We start from the raw sequence: 21956 nt of genomic DNA on the forward strand, positions 1-21956 counted from the left end.
GCTGCTTCACCCTGCCTTCCCAGTGCTGACAGAGCAAAGGGGCACACCATCACGCCTCGCTTTTTTTTTTGGCCAGGGTGTGCTGTGTGTGTGTTGTCTTTGGACACAGACTTCATATAGCCCAGGGTGGCTCAGGGGTGGGACAGAACCTCATGAATGAGGCAAGGATTATACCAACCAATCCACAGCCCCTTAATGATACATATTTTTAATTATTTAAGCCAATAAAATTTTGTTCAGCCTCAGGTTTGGGTTTTCTGTCCCCACGGCAAAAATGATGCAATGTGAGGCCGGTCCATCCAGAGCAGACAGAAAGGCACCCTGCCGAGCCTCTCGGAACTGAAGTATAAAGTGCTGCAGGAAACGGAGGAGCCGAGCAGGTGGCAGGCAAGAGGGCAGCACATCCACAGACACGCTAATGTTTATTAGTGCCAGGGGATGGAACTGGGGCACAGAGCGGGACACAGCAGCGTGGCATGAAGCCAGGAAGTGGGCACACCACAAGAAGCTGACCCTCAGCTAGGGGTGTAGCCCTATCTGGGTACCTTCTGGGGCCAGGAGGTCAGGATAAGGCTGGTGAGGTGGTGGTGGAAGCCAGGGGTCCAGGCAACTGTAACTGACAGTTACTTAAAGGACACCCCATGTCCTGAGCCTCCAGCCACTGACAGGAATCATTTGCCTCACAGAGGTGGAGAGTCAGAGGGACCAAGCCAAGCTCCTGTGACCACGACACTAGGTATAGGAAGCGAAGTGGCTGAACCTGGAACAGCTAAGAGCAAACCAGGAAGGATGGGGGGCTCTGTTACTTCAGTTCCTACAGTGAGTCCCTGACAGAATAAAGAAAAGCCAGGAGACGGAAGGTTGGAAACAGGACCCAGAGGCTGTGAGCGCTGAGCAGAAGCGCTTCTGAGGAGCAGAGCAGCCCTGTTCTCCCCACCACCACCACCACCCCAGGAGGCCGTGCGGGCTCTGGCCTCTGGAGAGGCTGCAAGGACACTTCATCCAGCTTCCATCGCTGTCTGTGGGAACTTGAGGGTTGGGGTCACTTGAGGGGTCATAAGTGCTGGGAATCCAGCTGGGCCAGCACAGGGGGCTGTTCTGGGACCTTCTTTTCAGAAACGGGTGCATCTTTCTGGTCACCTGCTGGAGCTGGGACAGGAACATCATCTGCACAGTAAAGAGGAGAATGATGTTAGACATGAAACTTCCTGAACATAGGAAAGAGATTCCCAAACCTCCTCCCTCAGACTATCAGAGCCACCAACCCTTTTGCCTCTGACAAGGGCTGGGCCCTGGTCCTTCTCGGTCAGACCCTATGGCCAGGGGACAGAGCCAGTACCTGTTTCTGCGCGGAACTGAAGCTGCCCATCAGGCTGCGGGGGCGGGGCGTTCTGCTCCTGCAGCTTCCTCTGCTCCATTTGTAGAACAGCCTGCAGGAGGCGGATGCAGACAAGAGGTTATGGCCCAGGAAGACTGCCAGGTGGCCACAGTCCTTTTTCTTCCCCATGGCCTTGTCTCCTCTGTCACTGAGCTAGGTTTCACTCTAGCCAGGATTGAGTCCTCTCCTTTATGGCTCTGAACCATCATCCTCCCCTCCTGGGCCTCATGTAAAATGCCCTCATGTAAAATGGCTGCTGTAGCAGACATGGAAAATCCTCTGCCCTTACTAATGTTGGCAGCGACAGGCCATCCCACCCAGAAGACACCTATCTGGATAAAGAGTAAGGTGCTAGGAGTTCCAGATAACAGGCCCAGATGCCCCAGCTGGTCACCTGCTGCAGCTCTCTCTTCTGAGCCTCCAGGCGGTCCTGCGAACGCCCCAGCGCCTCTGTCTCCTGGCTCAGGCGCTGAGCCTTGGCATTTAGTTCAGCCTCCCGGGCAGCAAGCTCCTCCTCAAAATGCCTCAGTTCCTCCTCTGTGTAAGCTGGGGACATCTCCACTGTCTGGGAGGGCACAGGCTAGGGTCAGGTGAGCGATAGGGCAAGGCCAGCCTCCCTGAGGTGGGCGCAGGGCGGGAGGCTGGCGTGCACACACCAGTGATCAGGATGGAAGTGGAGTGTTAGATACAAGACTAGGGCAGAGCAGATGGGGGACAGGGGACCACAAAAGGGACAGAGACCCAAGCAGATCAAGAACCGGCCAGAGGCGCTGAAGGGAAAGCTGGAACTGGGAGACGCTAAGGTCTGTGCGCACGGTGAGGCCTGTGTGTGTGGCCTTGAGTGCAATGTTTCCCCAAAGCCTCTGCTCTGTTTGCGTCAGTAGAGGCTGAGAGATTGGGTTGGTTTTTGTTTTGGTTTCTTTGTTTGCTTGTTTTGGTTTTTCTAGACAGAGTTTCCCTTGTGGCTGTCCTGGACTCACTCTGTAGACCAGGCTGGCCTGGAACTCACCAAGATCCACCTGCCTCTGCCTCCTGAGTGCTGGGATTACAGGCGTGCACCACCACGCCCAGCTTGAGAAATTGTTTTGGGACCATGTGAACCTTGAAGAAGTGTTGTTTCTTGAGAATTTGCACTCGGTGCTTCGTGAGCGCTCACAGCTGCGCTGGCCTTGCTCGTAAGGCACTCCTGGCAAGCCTGGGTTCTTACTTTTGATTACGGCTAGCCATGGTCAAAGGGACTGAGATTCGTGGGGGTTGTCTGCTCTCACAGGCAGCAAGGGCGAGGTAACTTTGGTAGTTGGAACCTTTCCAGCCGCAATTGACCTTGAATACGTTTGAATAAAGTAACTGGAGGGAGCTGGGCATGGTGGAGCACGCCTGTAACCCCGCACTCAGGGAGGCAGAGGCAGGCGGATCTTGGTGAGTTCCAGGCCAGCCTGGTCTTACAGAGTGAGTTTCAGGACAGCCAAGGCTACACAGAGAGACCCTGTCTTGACTCCTCCCCAACCCCCACCTGCCCACCACTGCCAGCTTCCCCCAGAAAAAAAAATAAAAAATAAAAATTAAATAAAAAGGAAAAGAAAGGAACTGGAGTGAGCTATCTGGGTGTTAGTGTTTTCCAGGAAAGCTGAACCCCTCCGCTCCTCAGGAAATGAAGGCTTGGCATCTTGGCGGTGCTGCCTATAACCAGCAACAAGCAGTCACCTTCCATCCTTCCGCAGTGTCGCCATACTCCTTCCTCTGTGTGGATGCTAGGAATTCCTCCAGGGTCACAAGGCGGTCCTGGTTGGTGTCCACCTGGGGAGCCAGGTAAAGGTTAGGGACCGTCTGAGCCTGGTGCCCACTGCCCACCCGCAGCATGGCTTCTCTCACATTCTTCATCACGTGCTCCCGCATACGAAGCCGTTCTTCCTCCATCTCTCTCATGTCATCCTCCTCGTTCTTTGGGTCATATACTTTCTCCAGCTGCAGGGTTAAGGGAGAAGCATGAAGGACTGAGAGCTCAGGACACCATCACTTCGCCTCTCAGAGCACCTTGGGGCCTCCAAGAGCTTTGTCTCCAGGGGCTGCTGGGAGTTGTAGTTTTTCTACACTCTCACCGACAGGGAACTAGAGGATCCCTTGGGGTGCATAAGGCTAAAGAATGTCTAGCCCAGGAAGCTTCCATTACACTCACCTCTTTGGTAAAGAGAGCTTCCAGTTCTTGCTCATCCAGGACACCATCGCTGTTGACGTCTGGGGAATCAGATAAGGTGTATTAGGGACGGAGGGTGGGATGAGGCTGGTCCCCAAGGGCTGAGCTAGTGAAGGAATTGTGGGTGGGTGTGAGGTCTCTTAGCAAAGGACAGACAACAGTGGCCATGGCCAACAGGCTTCAATATCCTGCAGGAGCTGTTGCTCTAAGAGCCCATTTGGCTGGGTGTGGTGGCACACGCCTTCAATCCCAGCATCCCTGAAGTGGAGCCAGGTGGATGGCTTGAGCTTGAGAACAGAGTTCTATCGTCTACAGAGTGCGTCCAGGACAGCCAGGGCAACAACAAACCAGAACCGATTCTTTAGCCAACAGGCTCCTAAGAATGGAGTCCGGAGGCCAGTGACCCCTGCCCCTCAGAGAACCAGGCCCACGTCAGTTCCAGTGGCCAGGGAGGTGCATGCACATGGGCTACAGTCCTTGCCTATGCCTGACCCTCTCTTGTGTCCTTCTTGTGAACCAGCCACTGCATTTCTCGCCTCTCACAAGGCTCCTGGCCTGGCCCTTGCCTGACGGTCTAGAATGGTCCAGATAGATCCTGCCAACCCCCCAAGGGGACTGTCTGCCCCTAACCCTCTGTGGGGCCATGTGGGCAGAAGGAAACCTCACCTGTCTGTGTGTGTGTGTGTGTGTGTGTGTGTGTGTGTGTGTGTGTGTGTGTATGTGTGTGTCCAGGCATGCACAGCACGGCCATGTGGGCAGAAGGAAACCTCACATGTGTGTCCTCATGTTCTTTCACAGAGGTTTTCTCACTAGGATTGAACAATTGGCCTAGACACTATCTCTCCTTGTTTATGTGAGTTTTTGGGGATCTAAACTCAGTTTTTTGAAGTTGCTTTATCAACTGATCCATTTCTGTAGTCCCTATGTTGCAAAAAAAATTATAAACTGGACATGGTGGTGCACGCCTTTAATGTCAGCACTGGGAGGCAGAGGCAGGGGGATCTCTGTGAGTTTGAGGCCAGCCTGGTCTCAAAGTGAGTCCAGGACAGCCAGGGCTACACAAGAGAAACACTGTCTTGAAAATAAAGGGGGGCTGGGGCTGGAGAGATGGCTCAGTGGTTAAGAGCACCGCCTGCTCTTCCAAAGGTCCTGAGTTCAATTCCCAGCAACCACATGGTGGCTCACAACCAACTATAATGTAACCTGATGCCCTCTTCTGGCCTACAAGCAGACGACACTGTATACATAATAAATAAATCTTAAAAAAAAAAAAAGAGTTAAAAAAAAAAAGAAAAGAAAAGAAAGGGGGGGAAAAAGTTAATTTGCTTAAATTGTGTGCATGTATGCCAGGGTGTGGGTGTGCCTGTTACACAGCTCAGGCATGAAGTCAGAGGTCAACAGCGGGAATTGGTTCTCTTCTTCCCTCATGTGTGTTCTACAAACCAAACTCAGGTTTGCCAGCCTGTGGCACAGCCAACAAACTTTATTCCTTCAATCCTAAAATCTCCAACTATGACAATCTGGTGACAGTTTTATCTTTAAAAACTGTGATATGGGGCTAGAGAGACGGCTCAGAGGTTAAGGGTACTGGCTCCTCTTCCAAAGGTCCAGAGTTCAATTCCGAACAACCCATGGTGGCTCACAACCATCTATAATGAGATCTGGTGCCCTCTTCTGGCGCACAGGCATATATGCAAGCAGAACACTATACATGATAAATAAATCTTTGTGGTTTTTGTCAAGACAGGGTTTCTCTGTGTAGCCTTGGCTGTCCTAGACTCACTTTGTAAACCAGGCTGGCTTCGAACTCACAGTGATCCACCTGCCTCTGCCTCCTGAATGATGGGATTAAAGTTGTGCACCACCACACCTGGCTAATAAATAAATCTTAAAAAAAAAGTTAGCAGGGCGGTGGTAGCGCACGCCTGTAATCCCAGCACTTGGGAGGCAGAGACAGGTGGATCACTGTGAGTTTGAGGCCAGCCTGGTCTACAAAGCAAGTCCAGGATAGTCAAGGCTACACAGAGAAACTGTGTCTTGGAAAAAAAAAAAAAGTAACATGTACGGGTACTTTGCATGCATGTGTATCCTGTGTGCGCCTACTGCTGTCAGAGGCCTAGAGGGTACTGGGTCAGCTGGAACCGGCATTAGACGGCTGTGAGAGCCATGTGAGTGCTGGGGTCCTCTGGAAGAGCAGCCATCACCCCAGGCCCCCTACCTCTCACAGCAGTGTCACATAGCCACTGAGACTTTTGTCTCCATGGCGCTTGGGAGTTGCAGTTCTTTATGTACTCTTAAGCCTAGCCAGCTCAGCTGGAGGACATGAATACAGAAGAAGAAAATATCGAGGAGAAAGACTCGGCCTGCCCTTCATGGAAGACTCCAGGAAAAGGAGTCTAGCAAAAGGGAGGGGCAGGGACTTTGGCCACTCAGGACATGAGGGAGGCCTGGAGGGGCTCAGGCTCACAAAGCCCCATGGGGAGGAGACATCTCCCAGGCCATTCAGGCCTCAGACCCTCAGACCCTCTCATGTCAGCCTGGGTCGGCCACACCCTCCCTACTTACCATGCAGTATGAAGAAGGTCTTAGGGTTGAACCTGTTGGGGTCCAATCCATCCAGCTCCTCCCACACCTCCTTCAGCTGGGCTTGGCTGCCCTGTGGAGAACACCAGGAGCGTGTCAACAATGAGTCTGAAAGCCACTGTGTCAGGTCACATAGTCAGTCCTATGTGCCCATCCAATCAACTTTTGTCCCCTCAGGCCAGAACTACAATTCCCAGCAACCCATAGAGCAGTTTCATATACATAGATGAATTTTTTGCCTCAGGGACTCTTGGGAGTTATAATTCTGATCCTATGTTCTTTTCTTTCTTTCTTTTTTTTTCTGCTCAAGAGTTAGACACAGATGAGCCTGGAGTGGTGGTGCACTCCTTTAATCCCAGCACTCGGGAGGCAGAGGCAGGTGGATCGCTGTGAGCTCGAGACCAGCCTGGTCTACAAAGCGAATCCAGGACAGGCAAGGCTACACAGAGAAACCCTGTCTCAAAAAACTAAAAAAAAAAAAAAAGTTAGACATGGCAAAGCACGTGCAGCGGTCCTTACGGGGACATTGACTTTGGGGTGTTCCTGGTGTCTGCGCTGCTGCTCCTGGAGCTTCCGCTCGGCTTCCTTCCGCTGCTCCTCGCCCAGAGACTCCAGGTACCGTCTTCTCTCGTGTTCCTTGAGCATCTCATAGCGTTTGAACTCCTCATGATGCGCAGCGTCATACTGCGCGAGGTCTCGGGTGGCCTGCGGAGAGGCAGGAGGTCACAGGGCTGCTGTCTTTCAGACACCTGGCATGACCTCAGTTTCTTGGTCTCCATGGCTGGCCCTGTCCATAGTGCTTTCCTGAAGCGGTGATGTTTGTGCAGCTGCAGCTTGATGTGACTTTTCTAAGTCCCCCACAAGCCCAGCATTTCAGGAGTAAGTGGGATAGCATGTGAGGCGGGCTTAATATGGAAAGTAGCACAGCCTGGGCAGCCAGGAGCATATCAGCAAGGAGCCAATGAGCAATGCTAGGAGGCAGAGGCAGAGGCAGGAGGCAGAGGCAGGAGGCAGAGGTAGGAGGCAGAGGTAGGAGGCAGAGGCAGAGGCAGAGGCAGGAGGCAGAGGCAGAGGCAGAGGTAGGAGGCAGAGGGAGAGGCAGGAGGCAGGAGGCAGAGGCAGAGGCAGAAGCAGAGGTAGGAGGCAGAGGCAGGAGGCAGAAGTAGGAGGCAGAGGCAGAGGCAGGAGGCAGAGGCAGAGGTAGGAGGCAGAGGCAGGAGGCAGAGGCAGGAGGCAGAGGCAGAGGTAGGAGGCAGAGGCAGGAGGCAGAGGCAGAGGTAGGAGGCAGAGGCAGAGGCAGAGGTAGGAGGCAGAGGCAGAGGCAGGAGGCAGAGGCAGGAGGCAGAGGCAGAGGTAGGAGGCAGAGGCAGGAGGCAGAGGCAGAGGTAGGAGGCAGAGGCAGAGGCAGAGGTAGGAGGCAGAGGCAGAGGCAGAGGCAGAGGCAGAGGCAGAGGCAGAGGTAGGAGGCAGAGGTAGGAGGCAGAGGTAGGAGGCAGAGGCAGGAGGCAGAGGTAGGAGGCAGAGGCAGAGGCAGAGGTAGGAGGCAGAGGTAGGAGGCAGAGGTAGGAGGCAGAGGCAGAGGCAGAGGTAGGAGGCAGAGGCAGAGGTAGGAGGCAGAGGCAGAGGCAGAGGTAGGAGGCAGAGGTAGGAGGCAGAGGCAGAGGCAGAGGCAGGAGGCAGAGGCAGAGGCAGGAGGCAGAGGCAGAGGCAGAGGTAGGAGGCAGAGGTAGGAGGCAGAGGTAGGAGGCAGAGGTAGGAGGCAGAGGCAGGAGGAAGAGGTAGGAGGCAGAGGCAGAGGTAGGAGGCAGAGGTAGGAGGCAGAGGCAGGAGGCAGAGGCAGAGGCAGAGGCAGAGGTAGGAGGCAGAGGTAGGAGGCAGAGGCAGGAGGCAGAGGCAGGAGGCAGAGGTAGGAGGCAGAGGCAGGAGGCAGAGGCAGAGGCAGAGGTGGGAGGCAGAGGCAGGAGGCAGAGGCAGAGGCAGAGGTAGGAGGCAGAGGCAGAGGCAGAGGTAGGAGGCAGAGGCAGAGGCAGAGGTAGGAGGCAGAGGCAGGAGGCAGAGGCAGGAGGCAGAGGCAGGAGGCAGAGGTAGGAGGCAGAGGCAGAGGCAGGAGGCAGAGGCAGAGGCAGAGGCAGAGGCAGAGGTAGGAGGCAGAGGCAGGAGGCAGAGGTAGGAGGCAGAGGCAGGAGGCAGAGGCAGAGGCAGAGGCAGGAGGCAGAGGCAGGAGGCAGAGGCAGAGGCAAGAGGCAGAGGTAGGAGGCAGAGGCAGGAGGCAGAGGTAGGAGGCAGAGGCAGAGGTAGGAGGCAGAGGCAGGAGGCAGAGGCAGAGGTAGGAGGCAGAGGCAGGAGGCAGAGGTAGGAGGCAGAGGCAGGAGGCAGAGGCAGAGGCAGAGGCAGGAGGCAGAGGCAGGAGGCAGAGGCAGAGGCAAGAGGCAGAGGTAGGAGGCAGAGGCAGGAGGCAGAGGTAGGAGGCAGAGGCAGAGGTAGGAGGCAGAGGCAGGAGGCAGAGGCAGAGGTAGGAGGCAGAGGCAGAGGCAAGAGGCAGAGGTAGGAGGCAGAGGCAGGAGGCAGAGGTAGGAGGCAGAGGCAGAGGTAGGAGGCAGAGGTAGGAGGCAGAGGCAGAGGTAGGAGGCAGAGGCAGAGGCAGAGGTAGGAGGCAGAGGCAGAGGCAGAGGCAGGAGGCAGAGGTAGGAGGCAGAGGCAGAGGCAGAGGTAGGAGGCAGAGGCAGGAGGCAGAGGCAGAGGCAGAGGTAGGAGGCAGAGGCAGAGGTAGGAGGCAGAGGCAGGAGGCAGAGGTAGGAGGCAGAGGCAGAGGCAGAGGTAGGAGGCAGAGGTAGGAGGCAGAGGTAGGAGGCAGAGGTAGGAGGCACAGGGAGGAGGCAGAGGTAGGAGGCAGAGGTAGGAGGCAGAGGTAGGAGGCAGAGGCAGGAGGCAGAGGCAGGAGGCAGAGGCAGAGGCAGACGTAGGAGGCAGAGGCAGGAGGCAGAGGCAGGAGGCAGAGGCAGAGGCAGAGGTAGGAGGCAGAGGTAGGAGGCAGAGGTAGGAGGCAGAGGCAGAGGTAGGAGGCAGAGGCAGGAGGCAGAGGCAGGAGGCAGAGGCAGGAGGCAGAGGCAGGAGGCAGAGGCAGAGGCAGAAGCAGAGGCAGGAGGCAGAGGTAGGAGGCAGAGGCAGGAGGCAGAGGCAGGAGGCAGAGGTAGGAGGCAGAGGTAGGAGGCAGAGGCAGAGGCAGGAGGCAGAGGCAGGAGGCAGAGGTAGGAGGCAGAGGCAGGAGGCAGAGGCAGGAGGCAGAGGTAGGAGGCAGAGGTAGGAGGCAGAGGCAGAGGCAGAGGTAGGAGGCAGAGGCAGAGGCAGAGGTAGGAGGCAGAGGCAGGAGGCAGAGGCAGAGGTAGGAGGCAGAGGCAGGAGGCAGAGGCAGAGGTAGGAGGCAGAGGCAGGAGGCAGAGGAAGGAGGCAGAGGCAGAGGCAGAGGTAGGAGGCAGAGGCAGAGGCAGAGGTAGGAGGCAGAGGCAGAGGCAGGAGGCAGAGGTAGGAGGCAGAGGCAGAGGCAGAGGCAGAGGCAGGATGCAGAGGCAGAGGTAGGAGGCAGAGGCAGGAGGCAGAGGCAGGAGGCAGAGGTAGGCGGCAGAGGCAGGAGGCAGAGGTAGGAGGCAGAGGCAGGAGGCAGAGGCAGGAAGCAGAGGCAGGAGGCAGAGGCAGGAGGCAGAGGTAGGAGGCAGAGGCAGAGGCAGAGGTAGGAGGCAGAGGCAGAGGCAGAGGTAGGAGGCAGAGGCAGAGGCAGGAGGCAGAGGTAGGAGGCAGAGGCAGGAGGCAGAGGCAGGAGGCAGAGGTAGGAGGCAGAGGCAGGAGGCAGAGGCAGGAGGCAGAGGTAGGAGCCAGAGGCACGAGGCAGAGGCAGAGGCAGAGGCAGGAGGCAGAGGTAGGAGCCAGAGGCACGAGGCAGAGGCAGGAGGCAGAGGTAGGAGGCAGAGGCAGAGGCAGAGGCAGGAGGCAGAGGCAGAGGTAGGAGGCAGAGGCAGAGGCAGAGGTAGGAGGCAGAGGCAGGAGGCAGAGGTAGGAGGCAGAGGCAGGAGGCAGAGGCAGAGGCAGAGGCAGGAGGCAGAGGTAGGAGGCAGAGGCAGGAGGCAGAGGCAGAGGCAGGAGGCAGAGGTAGGAGGGAGAGGCAGGAGGCAGAGGCAGAGGCAGAGGCAGGAGGCAGGAGGCAGAGGCAGAGGCAGGAGGCAGAGGTAGGAGGGAGAGGCAGGAGGCAGAGGTAGGAGGCAGAGGCAGAGGCAGGAGGCAGAGGTAGGAGGCAGAGGCAGGAGGCAGAGGTAGGAGGCAGAGGTAGGAGGCAGAGGTAGGAGGCAGAGGCAGGAGGCAGAGGCAGGAGGCAGGAGGCAGGAGGCAGGAGGCAGGAGGCAGAGGCAGGAGGCAGAGGCAGAGGCAGAGGCAGGAGGCAGAGGTAGGAGGCAGAGGTAGGAGGCAGAGGTAGGAGGCAGAGGCAGGAGGCAGGAGGCAGAGGCAGAGGCAGGAGGCAGGAGGCAGGAGGCAGAGGTAGGAGGTAGGAGGCAGAGGCAGAGGCAGGAGGCAGAGGTAGGAGGCAGAGGCAGGAGGCAGAGGCAGAGGCAGGAGGCAGGAGGCAGAGGTAGGAGGCAGAGGTAGGAGGCAGAGGCAGAGGCAGAGGCAGGAGGCAGGAGGCAGGAGGCAGAGGTAGGAGGCAGAGGTAGGAGGCAGAGGTAGGAGGCAGAGGCAGGAGGCAGAGGTAGGAGGCAGAGGTAGGAGGCAGAGGCAGGAGGCAGAGGCAGGAGGCGGAGGCAGGAGGCAGGAGGTAGGAGGCAGGCTGCCTCTCTGACTCAGTTCCTTCCAGCCCTGCCAAGCACCTCAGCCAGACCTCGCCCTCACCTACCGTCTGGATTAGCAGCTCCAGGTCCCGCGCCTCAAATGTGTGCTGGTTCTGCGGGTCCAGATGCTCAAACTGCTTCAGGAGGCTCAGGTGGTCCACTTGCAAGTCTGGGTAAGGCAAAGTCAAAGGAAGCAACACCCATCACAGCTGTTCTGTCACAACCCCTGACTCGGGCGGGGCTGGAGTGCAAAGAGGATGGCACATGTGAGGAGGCCAGCCTCCACTGAGTCTCATGCTTAAAATAATGGTAACCATGACGACAGAGATGCCAGGCCCTGCTCTTAATAGACACTAAATACAAGTCCCTGCCTTACCACTGCAGCCCAGCAACATGGGCCCCATGGCTGGTCCTGCTTAGCTTGTGGCTGTAGTGGTGGGTGTGTGTCTGTCTGGTTCAAGTGTGTCTCTTGCTTCCGGAGCTTGGCAACAAGTGCCTTACAGTCTGAGCCATCTTGCTAAGCTCCCAGCCACTCATTTAAAGCCTACAATTGGAGGTTTTAGTATGTTCACATTCAGACACCATCACCGTGGCTTTTAGGACACTGCGGTCCTCCCCCACAGAGCCATGCCCAGTCCCTTACCCTCTTCCCTCCACAGCTGGCAGCAGCCACCCATCCATGCCCCATGTCTGTGGACTCGCCCCCTGAGGCATTCCGTGCGCTTTGCAGCCCCGTGCCTGGCGTCTGACAGCACCCTACTTCTGAGGCTAATTTCTACTGTCCTGCAGGCTAGTTCCTCAGACCTTTCGAGCGCTGACTAATGTTCCATGTGCACATGGATCACATTTCATTATCCAGCCAGCGCTGGTAGACATTCGAACCATCGCCGCCTCAGCCACTGTGCAGTTTCATTACAGCGCTGTGGGACACTGTGCTGTCTGCTACGACAGGTCTCTCCAGTGCCAGGCATAAGAAAATGTTTCACGTAGGTGGGCACTGTGGTACAGGCCACAGCAGGTGCACCGTGTGTTCCAGGCTTGTCTCGGGGTGCAGAGTGAGTTTAAAAAGAGGGTACCTGCCTAGAATCTCCTGAGAGGCTGGTGCTGTGACGCAGCAGCACACTGTTGCTTATTTTATCTGTGTGTGTTTGTGTATGTGTGTGTGTGTGCATGGTGTACAGGTACACAGCATTCGTGTGAAGGTCAGAGGTCAACTTTATGGAGCAGGTTCTCTCCTCCGCAGTGTATGTGGCTCAGGGATCAAACTCAGGTCATCAGGCTTGGGGACAAGTGCCTTTGCCCATTTTGCAGGCTCCAAGCATAGGTCAACTAAGATATTACAAGACCAGCACTTGGGAGGTAGAGGCAGGCAGATCTCTGTGAGTTCGAGGCCAGCCTGGTCTACAAAGCAAGACCAGGACAGCCAGGACTACACAGAGAAACCCTGCCTTGAGACCAGAAAGGAAAAAGAAAGGAAAAGAAAAAGCAGCCACACATGGTGGCCTACACTAGCACTCAAGAGTTACATGAGGGATCAGATCAGGCTCTCAAGGTCATCCTTAGCTAGCCTGGCTACATGAGACCCTGCCTCAGGAAGGCAAACTCTACACACACAGACACACAGACACACAGACACACAGACACACAGACACACACATACACACACACACACCACATAAGGCGGTGGGGGGGGGGGCAGAGAGAATAATGTCAGTGTGAAAGAAGAAAACCCTGAGTAACCTGCCAGCTGCTTTCCCAGGAGCCCGCAGTGCCAGCAGGCAGCACAGCACCCCCGCACCCCATCCGTCCACCCGTGCACGCACGCTCACTGGGCTCCTGCTTTGCGTCCATCTTGGCCTTGAGCAGCATCCGCAGCCTTGATACCTCCTGCCGCTTGAGCTCATCCAGCTTGGTGCGGACATGGTGGCTGACAAAGTCCAGCTCTCGACTCAGCTTTCCACTCTTCAAGCACAGAGAAGGGGGTAACCCAGTCAGGCTGGCGCCATGAGCGCCGTGCCGGGCAGCTCCATGCCACACCTCAGACCGCCAAGCCCGGCGCTCTAGAAGCCCCTTAGCTCCTTAGCACTCATGTCTTTGCTGCTTGCAGCCTGCCCCGGCCCCTGCAGCCTGCCCCGGCCCCTGCAGCCTGCCCCGGCCCCTGCAGCCTGCCCCGGCCCCTGCAGCCTGCCCCGGCCCCTGCAGCCTGCCCCGGCCCCTGCAGCCTGCCCCGGCCCCTGCAGCCTGCCCCGGCCCCTGCAGCCTGCCCCGGCCCCTGCAGCCTGCCCCGGTAGCTGGAAGCCCACAGGACCAGGAAACAGCTTGCGCTTTGCAGAACCGCCCTGCTTACCCCAAACCCAGCAGCGCTGACTGGGGTGCCAACACTCACCACTCTTTCCAATCAATTCTCTCTCAATACTCAAGAGAGATGACACATGTCCCTTAGGAAGGGTCTCCAGGCAGCGCCTTCACCCACCCACACAGATGCCAAGTCCTATGGCCTACGCCTGATAGCATCCTGACTCTGTGTTCCTCCATCACAGCTGGCTCTGGCCTCTCCTGCTCACAACACTTCCAGGCTCTTCGGTGTCTCTGCTAGGTACAAGCCTCTGGGAGGCTGCCTGCCCATCAGTCCCAAGGGGCTGCCAGCAAATGCCTGAAGGCACCAAGGCATCCTAAACCTGTCAGTGGACGCCCGCCCCCTGCACACACTCCCAGACCTGTCACTGGGATGCCCGCCCCCTGCACACGCCCCCATCATGGACACTCCTGGTGGTGGTGAAGACTGTCAACTTGATGGCATCTAGAATGATCCAGGGGACAAATGTCTGAGCATGACTAAGGGGTTTCTAGACCTGGATAATTATGGTAGGAAGAGCTTCTCCCATGAGCTGGGCTCCAGAACTGAATAAAAGGGAGAAAGGCAGGTGGGCATGGCATTTACCGACGTCTGTGGCTGTGGACAAACAGCCAGCTGCCTCAGCCCTCCCTGCAAAATCTGTCTAAGACAGACTGTGCCCTTGAACTGAGAACAAGGTTTCTGTCACAGGAAAAAATAACTGAGACAGAAGCCAATTAGGTAAAGCAGGTAAGAAGTCAAGGAGGGCTGGGCATGGTGGCGCACACCTTTAATCCCAGCACTTGAGAGGCAGAGGCAGGTGAATCGTTGTGAGTTTGAAGAGTTCGAAGCCAGACTGGTCTACAAAACAAGTCTAGGACAGCCAGGGCTACATAGAGAAACCCTGTCTCGAAAAACAAAACAAGAAGTCAAGGAGGGACCAGGACTACATTTTAACAGATGGGAAACTGAGGCACAGCGAATTGAGGTTCCATAGCTGATCAGTGTCCATGGTTAAGCATACCTTTGGGGGTACCCACACTCCTTCCCAGCTGGGACCCTAAGAAGCCCATGCCACGCACCTTAATGTCCTCAGCGTTGGCAGCTTGCAGCTTCTCCCGGAAGTGGCCGTCTGTCTCTAGCACATTGATGACCTCCTGGAGGTACCGGTGGTAATACAGGCCGGTGTCCTGAGGGACAGGGGAGGACATGGCACAGCTGACATACCCTCCACCCACAGCGGGAGGCCGGCATTACTGGCTGAGTAGTCCAGAGGCAGTCAGGGCAGCTTCCAATCCTGACCTTCTGCCCGTGGTCACTTCCTGGAAGGTTCTATGGCGCACAAGTACTGAGACTCATGGGAGAGCCCAAGAGACGGGTGAGGGGCAGAAGGCTTTCTGCATCCGCATGAAGACCTGAGTTGGAGTCCCAGAATCCACTTAGAAAGAGTGAGGTGAGCCAGGCACAGTGGTGCACACCTTTAATCCCAGCACTCGGGAGGCAGAGGCAGGCGGATCGCTGTGAGTTCGAGGCCAGCCTGGTCTACAGAGTGAGTCCAGGACAGCCAAGGCTACACAGAGAAGCCTTGATTTGGGGAACAGGGCGGGGAGGGGGGCAGTCAGGCATGAATTGAAGAGATGACTTAGGAGATAAGAATTGCTGCTGCTCTCGCACAGGACCCAAGTATTGTTTTTAAATTATCTGTATTATCTGTAGGCCTGGCTAGCAATCAAGACACAGACACCTGTTATATTTTAAACTAGCCTTAGTTAACCTGGGGCAGGGCAGATATCAATCCTCTAAACTACTTCCCATAGTGGGGCAGCCATGGGATTCCTGCCCCAATCCCATGCCATCTGTTTCTAGTAACTTCTATCAAGCTACCTCCCATCCATAATCCCAAATACTTGCTCATGTTCTTCATCTGGGCCGGATTCTCCATCCACGCCGGCCATGTGCTTCTCCTCCAGCTAAGCCATGGCGGCCTTCCTCTCCTCTCCTTATGGCAGTCTTTCTTTTTCCCAGAATTCCTCTCTCTCCTAGCCCCACTTGTCTCCTGCCCAGGTGGGATGGCTTTTAATTAAGCAAAAGGTGGGTCAGACAGCAAGCAGTAATTAGCATCAAATACATCAGACCATCCCCCAACATCTCCCCTTTTCTATCTAAATAAAAAAGACCATTTTTATATACAGTAAGTACAATTATGAAAAATTATAAAAACCAGTAAGTAAGACTTACACACATAATTTTTAATCAAAATGTATTTGGCAACCTTGTAGAAAATATTATCTATTTTATCTTGGTAAACCTAAAGTTTTGAACCTAAATTAACATCTATTAAAGCTCAAACCTATCAGCCTACAAGTATCTATCTAGACTTAAAAGTATCTTTTTAACTCTTAAACAACTAAACTTAATTTTAAAATTAACTAATTGGTTTTCAACCCCATCAGAGACTTGAGAAGGAATAAATTTAATTACCTGAGTAAACAGGAGGTGCAGGTTAGCAGCTTCCAAAATGAAAAAATGACAGAGACAGTTTACTGTCTGAACAGACACCCAATACTCTCTGTATCATTGGAGCATCATCTTCGGCCTTCTGGCCCAGTATATCTGACAGACATATTTGTGAGGCAGGACCTATTGAGGACTTGCCTTCCCTGTCTTGCCAGAGTCTGGCCATCGACTCTGCCTGTATCCAAGCGTGCCCATTTTTAGGCAAAACTATGTCTGTGAGAGAAACAAGGACATTTTTGTCCAGTGGCTGTTTTTGTCACACTCAAAGCCATCTCCACAAGGAGGTTCTTCTTCTTCTTCTTCTTCTTCTTCTTCTTCTTCTTCTTCTTCTTCTTCTTCTTCTTCTTCTTCTTCTTCTTCTTCTTCTTCTTCTTCTTCTTCTTCTTCGTCTTCTTCTTCTTCTTCTTCTTTTTGAGGCAGGGTTTCTCTGTGTAGCCTTGGCTATCCTGGACTCACTTTGTAGACCAGGCTGGCCTCAAACTCACAGAGATCCGCCTGCCTCTGCCTCCCGAGTGCTGGGATTAAAGGCGTGCGCCACCACGCCTGGCACACAAGGAGGTTCTTCAATGCTCATCATCTTCTTTGTGTTAGGCTGGGTACTGCCAGGAGTTAACCTGTCTTATTGTCAAAGAACCCTTCAAATAGTAAAACTATTTTTAAATGCCATATTCTGTAGGTCTCTGAGGGTTTTGAAGACCTTATCTATTTTTACCACATCTATCTACAGAATCCTATCTGTTAAACCAGGCATGTGTATTTTATACTTGACAAGATTAGGAACAGATCAACAATTGACTTAATCATCCTAAACAGCCTACAATAGCAGCCATGTATGAATTGAGTTGTATATGTACGATACCTCATATTAAAGTAGAAATATAATGTGTGAAGATATTAAATTTGAATTCTATCTCAATGTATCAAAATTGAACCTACTTTGTATCAATATACAAAATTCTATATCAATGAATCAAAATTAACCCTATTTGTGAGTAACAATTAAGGCCTTAAATTGAAAAGTAGAAAAAAAATAATAATAAAATAAAATTAAATAATAATAAAATAAAATAAAAAAAGAAAAGTAGACTCAATAATCTACTATCATCCCTACATATCTCTATACTCCCCTTTCTTTATTTACAACCCCTATCTCCATACCTTTTAATGACAATATACACTATAGCCCAAGAAAGCAACCAAAAACCTAACCAACCCCACTTAAAGGAGTTACAGAGAGCTGTGAGTGCTGGGAACCAAACCCAGGCTCTCTGGAGGAGTAGCCAGTGTTCTTAACCACTAAGCCCTGTCTCCTACCCAATTTAAGTTGTAATACCATCCCCCAACTAGATTTGTTTTGTAAAAGGCAAAAAACAGTCATCTGTGTACTATGTCCAGTGATGTAACTGGCTTTCTGGCTGTTCAACAACCAAAGTTGGGAACCAAGGCCAACGAGCATATAGGGATGTCCTGGTAAACTTCTAATGTCAAACCCACACAGCCTAGGATAACCTCAACTGAGCAGCCCTCCATCAGACTGACCAGTTAACTGATTGTTAACTGACTCAGAAGGGTCCAGCAGGTGTCCTGGACTGCATAAGAAAGCTGGCTGAGGGGCTGGAGAGATGGCTCAGTGGTTAAGAGCACTGAGTGCTCTTCTAGAGGTCCTGAGTTCAATCCCCAGCAACCACATGGTGGCTCACAGCCATCCACAATGTGATCTGGTGCCCTCTACTGGCCTGCAGGTGTACATACAAGCAGAACACTGTATACATAATAAATAAATATTAAAAAAAAAAAAAAAAAAGAAAGCTGGCTGAGGGCCAGGTATGGTGGTGCATGCCTGTAATCCCAGCACTTGGGAGGCAGAGGCAGGGGGATCGCTGTGAGTTCCAGGCCAGCCTGGTCTACAAAGCAAGTCCAAGGCTACACAGAGAGACCCTGTCTCAAAAAACCAAAAAAAAAAAAAAAAAAAAAAAAAGAGAGAGAGAGAGAAAGAAAGAAAGAAAGAAAGAAAGAAAGAAAGCTGGTCGAGCAGGATCCAGCCAGCCAGCATCCTCCTCCATGGTTCCCATGGACTTCTTGGATGAGAAGTGAGCTCCTAGGTGGGAGGTCACACTGTGCAGAAGAGCAAGCAGGCCTGCCTTCAGGTTCCTACACTGACTGCTCCCAGTGATGGAGGATGATCTAGAACTATAAGCTGAGACGTTGCTGCTTTTGGTCAGAGTATTTGTTCCAGCATTAGAAATAAAGCCAAGAGCCAGGTGTGGTGGCATGTGCCTTTAATCCCAGCTCATGGGAGACAGTGGCAGGTGGATCACTGTGAGTTCGCGGCCAGCCTGCTTTACAAAGCAAGTCCAGAACAGCCAGGACTACAAGAGAAACCCTATCTCGAAAAACAAAACAAAACAAGACAAAACAAACAGAAAGTAAAAAAAGGAAGAAAAAGAAAAAACAAAGAAAGAAATGAAGCCAGAACAGGGGCTAAGCAGACAGCCAAGGTTAGCTGGGTTGCAGAGAATGACAGGACACCCCACAAAGGGTCCTTCAGATCCAGGGTGTGGCCCAACTTCCTGAACAGGGAGACTATGAAGAGGCAGGAGTTGGATTCTAACTAGTATACAGTCCACCAAGAGCAAGGTCAGCACAGAGGGACATGGCCTCGGCACTGTGGAGCAAAGCCCCAGGCCAGAGAGATCCTGACCCATGCCAGCAGACGGCAAAGGAAAGCTCAAGTAGCCTCACATGACCTTCTCCGTCAGAAGGAAAATGGCTAAAGCAGTCTCACATGACCTCTGTCAGAAGGAAAATGGCTAACTTTTGACAAACCACACAGTCTGAAAGACCCAGCAGGAAATTACAGCCAAAGCAAAATGTCAAGGTGACAACAGAAAACAAAGTGAACCAGACTAGACTAGCCTTGAGGATGGGACCAGGAACGCGCTAGGTCTCACAGGCCCCGCTGTGACGCATGCGCTATTGACCCACCACGCAGTCAGCATCCTGTAGCCAGCATGCTTTCCCTAACTGTGGGCGCGATGCCTTTAGGTAATTCCGCCTACCTCGCCTTTGCTTTCCGAGACCTACAAAATCAGACTGAGAATAGGCCAGACACAGCCATGCCTTTTTCCCCCTTTAAGACAAGGTCTCGCTATGTAGCCCTGGTTGGTCTGGGACTCACTACGTAGACCAGACTGACCTCAAACTCACAGAGATCCTCCTGCCTCAGATTCCCAGAGTGTGTGTCAGTGCCTGTGTGGAGGTCAGAGGACACCTTGCAGGGCTCGGTTCCCTCCTTCCTCCATGCGGGTCCCAGGGACTAAACGCAGCCCCGCTTGGCAAGCCAGGGCCTTTAACCTACTGAGCCACCTCACCAGCCCACCACGATTATGGCAAGCAGCTCTGCAAAGAAATCTATGGATCTTCATGGCAGAAATGACTTGTGCCTATTACAGTCTAGGGCAATCCTATTAACCTTTGGATATTTTATACGGAGCTGCTACCTTAATCTTTATTTTTTTGTTTGTTTGGTTGGTTTTGGTTTTTCAAGACAGGGTTTCTCTGTGTAACCCAGGCAGTCCTGCACTCACTTTGTAGACCAGGCTGACCTCGAACACACAACGATCCATCAGCCTCTGCCTCCCTAAGAGGGATTGAATTGGCTGGGATTGAAGGAGTGCACCACCACTTCCACCTTCTTTTTTGTTTTTTGAGACAGGGTTTGTGTAGCCTTGGCTGTCCTGGACTCACTCTGTAGACCAGTCTAGCCTCGAACTCACAGTGATCCACCTGCCTCTGCCTCCCTAAAGCTGGGAATAGGGCATGTGTTATCACCACCTGGCTCCATCTTTTTTTTTAAGATCTAGTTATGTATTTTATGTACATGAGTGCTCTGTCTTCATGAATACCAGAAGAGGGCATCAGATCTCATTACAGATGGTTGTGAGCCACCATGTGATTGCTGGGAACTGAACTCAGAACCTCTGGAAGAGCAGGTAGTGTTCCTAACCTCTGAGCCATCTCTCCAGCCCCCCATGGGCATCTTCTTGAGGTAATGTACTTCCAGGTTTGGAAGCTACTCCTCAGGGACAGCTTCTGGCAGGTTTTCACTGCTGATCCTGCCACTTTTCAGTATTTTCACTCAAAAGCATAATGCTTCCTTCTCTCCCTTCTCTGGGTATCAGGCAAAATCCTAAGCGTGCTTGTCCCAACTCTCACAGCACTCTCAGTTCTCAGAACCACTCCTGGGTAAGCTGCTGTTTAATGACCTACACTGCTCAACCTGTCTGCTTTCTTCTACCCTATCTCAAAACACCCAGCTTTCTCTTCTGTCCGCCCCACCCCCCACCCCAGTAGCCTGCAAAGACTCACAACTTGTCTGCCCTATTATTTTTTTTTTCTCTGAAACGCTAATAAAATATTATTCAGGCTTCATGATTTCACAGACTAAAGTACAAACTCCTCACATGAGGCCCTACCAACACAGGCGCGTGACCACTTACATTGCTAGCAAGAACTCTAGGAAGCCTCAGGCCAGCCGGGTGGTAGTGATGCACGCCATTAATCCCAGCACTTGGGAGGCAGAGGCAGGCGGATTGCTGTGAGTTCGAGGCTAGCCTGGTCTACAAGGCGAGTCCAGGACAGTTAAGGCTACACAGAGAATCCCTGTCTCAAAAAAAAAAAAAAAAAAAAAGAAAAAGAAAAAAAGAAAAAAAAAGAAAGAAAGAAAAAGAAAAAGAAAAATCAGGCCATAAATATCAGATACCTGGAATCTGAACTTTCCCACTGTTATAGAAGTCACGGGGTTCAATAGACATTAGTTGGAATGAGTAGATCAGCAGTTCTGAGCCATTTTTCCATTTAAACTAAATCTTCCGCAAGCTCTATGCGCAGGAATGCCCCGCTAGGTAGTAGCATCCAACTGGCTATGGTGCTACTGGGAAATGTAGTTTTTCTTTTGGTTTTCTACATTGCTTTTTAAGGAGGGTCTTAAGGATCAGAGGGGTTCAGATGAGGGAGGGATGCGAGTTTTCATTTGAGACCTGTCTTGATTTCCACATCTCAAAGGCTGGAGCCCCAGGTCTGCCTCTGTTTCGTCAACTCATTACTGCAAAGGAAGGCAGGTAAACCACAAGCCTCCGCCTGTTAAACAGGGGATCCCTGGAGTTTTCACCAGGGCCCTGGAGACGGCAAACACACAGGCCCGGGCACAGGGCAGGGATACTCACCGGGCTCTCAGTGGCCTGGCTGTCCTCTTGATGAGGTGCCGCACGATCCACGGGCAATGCCAGCACAGCAGACAGCATCAGTAGTGGCGGGAGGAGAAGGAAAAGGGTCCTGCCGGGCACAGAAGTAGGCATCGTGGCTGGTCTGTGAGGAGAGATGGAAAATGAGTTTTTCTGCCTCTCCCTCCCAAGCGCTGGAATTGCAGGCGTGTACTACTGTCCCTGCCTAAGGATGTCCCAACCCCGTATCCGGTTGGGTAAACGGGTGTGCACGCCACCCTCAGTGCCACCCCATTTGCAAAAATGAACCCTGGATGTCAGGCCTCCAGCCTCCCTTTCCTGAAGCGCAATCCCCAGACCCTCATCCTGGTTTCCACTAAGTAGGGACTCCTCCCCAGGACCGAGATCCAAGGCCCCTCCCTTCCCCTAATCACGGGGCCGCCGAGACCGGACACCCAGCGAGTACCCCGAGTATCAGGCCTCTGCCCTCTCTTCCCAACGCCCCTCACCGCCCCCAGCGCCCAGGGCGTTTTCTCAGCCCAGGACCTCCGCCGGGTTTCTAGAGATTTCCCTCCTAAGTCACGCCCACTTCTCCACCCGCAGAAGGCCCGCCCCCAGAATACTGATTGGCCCACGCTGGCTCCGAGCTTCCGTTCGAGTTAGCGACCTGTCCCTTTCCGAAGAGGTTCCCCTATTTTAGAAAATCTCCCCTCTGCTTTCTCGGAAACTAATGCTCTTCAAAGCAATATTTCCTACGTCGTTTTCAAATAAAACTCAAAGCCCTAAATGCCCACAGATGGGACGGGGGGGGGGGGAAGGGGGGCAACTTTTGCGGACATCTTGCCGCTGTGTCTCCTGGGAGTTGTAGTTTTTAAAATTTATTTTCGCCGCATAAATTCCTGCAAGTTAGCGC

The 21956-nt window shown here is 53.4% G+C and overlaps 1 protein-coding gene across 2 annotated transcripts; it reads right to left on the minus strand.

Annotated features, from left to right (window-relative positions):
- Positions 1-403: 403 nt before the first annotated feature.
- On the minus strand, positions 404-21676 carry NUCB1 (nucleobindin 1). 2 transcript variants are annotated; one of them, XM_084759120.1, is made up of 13 exons: positions 21553-21676; positions 21047-21188; positions 14387-14494; positions 12799-12931; positions 11035-11138; positions 6675-6860; positions 6138-6228; positions 3555-3613; positions 3251-3343; positions 3083-3175; positions 1773-1943; positions 1340-1430; positions 404-1167 (listed from the first exon to the last, which is right to left on the minus strand). In XM_084759120.1, the coding sequence occupies exons 2-13, from the start codon at positions 21176-21178 to the stop codon at positions 1055-1057; spliced, it is 1374 nt and encodes a 457-aa protein (XP_084615246.1). In that variant the 5' UTR covers positions 21179-21188; positions 21553-21676; the 3' UTR covers positions 404-1054. The 2 variants fall into 2 exon arrangements, with proteins under 2 accessions (XP_084615246.1, XP_084615245.1); XM_084759119.1 differs by having other exon boundaries at positions 12793-12931.
- Positions 21677-21956: the final 280 nt, after the last annotated feature.

Source organism: Acomys minous (assembly GCF_964271855.1).
Source record: "Acomys minous genome assembly, chromosome: 2".
Taxonomy (NCBI): Eukaryota; Metazoa; Chordata; class Mammalia; order Rodentia; family Muridae; genus Acomys; species Acomys minous.